The 2653-nt window shown below is 40.8% G+C and overlaps 1 protein-coding gene across 1 annotated transcript; it reads left to right on the top strand.

Annotated features, from left to right (window-relative positions):
* Positions 1-263: 263 nt before the first annotated feature.
* On the top strand, positions 264-1325 carry DMRT2 (doublesex and mab-3 related transcription factor 2; the record flags this gene model as incomplete). The annotated part of the gene is made up of 1 exon (XM_009574340.1): positions 264-1325. A coding segment is annotated over one exon (1062 nt), but the record flags the coding sequence as incomplete, so codon positions are not given.
* Between the last annotated feature and the right edge of the window lie 1328 nt (positions 1326-2653).

The following is a 2653-nucleotide window of genomic DNA, read 5'->3' as shown; positions in this document are numbered from 1 at the left end:
CTAATCAGCTAGCTTTGAAGGAGACCACACATGTCAGAGGAGCAGGGCTTGCTTATCTGTGTTGAGGAACTTGTACTGAATGTGCCTGACAGCCCAGGGGGCTAAGTCTCTGTGGCACAGTGACTTCAGTAGGAGTTGACAGTGTCCAGGGCTTGTAGCAAGTGCTCGGCACCTGGCGGGACTGGCTCCAAACGGAGCCCTTTTACGAACACAGCTTTAATGTTTTTCTTATGCGGCTTCATTCCTAATGCTGCTTTGTTGTTTTAGGTTACCGTCCTATTCCAACAGATCCTTACCTGGGAGGGAATTCACCCTTGCCACCCCCTGTAAGTGACAGGATGAGAAAGAGACGGGCTTTTGCTGATAAAGAGTTGGAGAATATTATGCTAGAGAGAGAGTATAAAGAGAGAGAGATGATGGAAGCTACACAAGCAGCTGCCCTTTTTCTTCCTAACCGCATGGTGCATGGAGCTGAATACAACTCGTATAAAACAGCCTTCAACACTACTCAAGTTGATACTCCAAACAAGGAGTTTTGCAACTTTTTACCAACCTGCCTTGATCTAACCATGCAGTATTCAGGATCCAGCAACATGGAACTAATTTCTTCAAATGTCAGTGTAGCTACTACCTACAGGCAGTATCCCCTGTCTTCTAGGTTCTTAGTGTGGCCAAAATGTGGCCCCATTAGCGATGCTCTCCTCTACCAGCAATGCCTGTTAAACGCTACTACTGTCCAAGCTCTCAAACCTGGGGCAGGTTGGGATGCCAAGGTCTCACAAAGTCAGGACTGTCCAAACACTGAGCACGACATCATGTCTCCAAAACTGGAAAGTTCACTTGTTCTGACCCACACGCAAGACATTCAGCAGTCATGTAATGAGATACCGTGCCTTCCTCAGGAAGCTCGTGAGAGGTCAGCTTTCTCTGCTCCAAAAAGGACGTTCTCTCAGATTTCTGATAAGGATTCTCTGGCTCCTCAGGAACAGGTATTAAGCAAGATTGGCAAAGACAGTACCAAGCCCCCTCCACCGCTCAAATACAATCCATTTCAGTCGCTGTTTCAGCAAACGTTTCCTGACAGATCAGGAGCAGAGTTGAGAACGCCATTTGTGAAAGAGACTTATGAAGATGTTTCTAAGAAATACAGAGAGTGTGCCATTAAAGAGAACCAAAAATACAAGTTTACAAGAGACAAATGCGCAAAAGACTGCTTTGGGGCCAAACAGGCCACAGCAAAACTTTCAACAACTGAGCCACTGTCATTTTCAGTTGAATCCATCCTTAAACGACCTTCTTCTGCAGTTGCTAATGTCTCTCAATGAATATACTATACCTTCATTGTAGAGAGTTTGTATGCTATGCCTTCTGCAGAATTGCTACTGCCTGCCTTGTCTCTTAAAAGAGGAATTTCTGCTGTAAATGGTAATTCTTTCTTTTATCTCAAAACGATGTACATAAATATGCATGTTTTCTGTTCTGAAAAAATAAATATATTTAATTTTTTAAAATTGAAACTGCATGTACGGACTGTAAAGTGTCATTGTTTTAAGCAGCACTTCAAACCATTCAATAAAATGAGATTACCTACAAGCATAGATGTATTCCTGATCTCTGTTTTGTCTCTAGTATCTCACAGGCAAGTATGTCCTACTTTCAGATATACTTATTCTTTTATCTGCTATTATCTATGTACTTACTAGTACGTGGTCATTTCTGCTTTGAACCTCCAGTAACTAAGAGAAGAGGTAACAACTGTGCACGTAGGCTAGTGTGAATTTGCAAGACTTTTTTTATTAACTTAAATGAGGTTTGGATGAGATGTCAAATGCCTTTCTTATTCTAAAGGGGGAGTGCATGCTAGAGTGAAAGACTGGTTTATTCCTCACCTCTCTATAAGAGCTTCTGTTCCTAAAGCAGAAGAGTTACTAGACTGGATTTGAGGAGAAGGGCTCTGGTGAGCTTTTGGATAAGAAGTCAGCTTTTTTTAAAATTCACTTCTTGAATAAAAGATCTGCTTTTTTTTTTGTTTTGTTTTAATGTTCAGCTGACTTTGGATTTCCACCCACTAGAATATTTCCCTTCTGAAAACATTTACCTTTCACCACCAAGGGCCTGAGATTCTTGTGTTGTGGTAATTGAAATGACCTTTAGGCTGTAAAAATGATGCACAGAATCATCACTGCTAATGAGAAATCAAGTCACGATCTCTCAGTTTTGTAATTCTATGCCCTTTTGCCGGGATAGCAGAAATAGAGGAGATTAACCAGTAGAATTTACCTGGGAACCTGAAATGCCCTCAAGGTTGTAGAAAAAGGCGTTACAAGCTCTCGTTATGACTGAGCTTGAAGCTTTCTAAATTCGCAATTTTCTAAGTTTTTCCCTATATGTTACTGCTAGCACATCTAGTGCTAACCGGTAATTCCTTAGTTACCTTCCTTCCTCAACATTTTTATCCTGCAGCCAGTTGAAAGGAGCTGTGGTTTATTTTTAATTTTTATTATTTTCTAAGGACAATTTCTGTTTGGTATTCGTGGGCAGAATGTAATATTTTCTGATTTTATTACACTCACCGCACAGGTTAGATGCTTATTTTGCTATGAATAAATCTGAGCCTGTGAATTTCTGATTCTGTGACTGTGTCTGAAAGTAT

This window comes from Fulmarus glacialis, unplaced genomic scaffold (genome assembly GCF_000690835.1).
Source record: "Fulmarus glacialis isolate BGI_N327 unplaced genomic scaffold, ASM69083v1 scaffold14373, whole genome shotgun sequence".
NCBI lineage: Eukaryota > Metazoa > Chordata > Aves > Procellariiformes > Procellariidae > Fulmarus > Fulmarus glacialis.
This window is presented reverse-complemented; position numbering and strand designations above follow the sequence as displayed.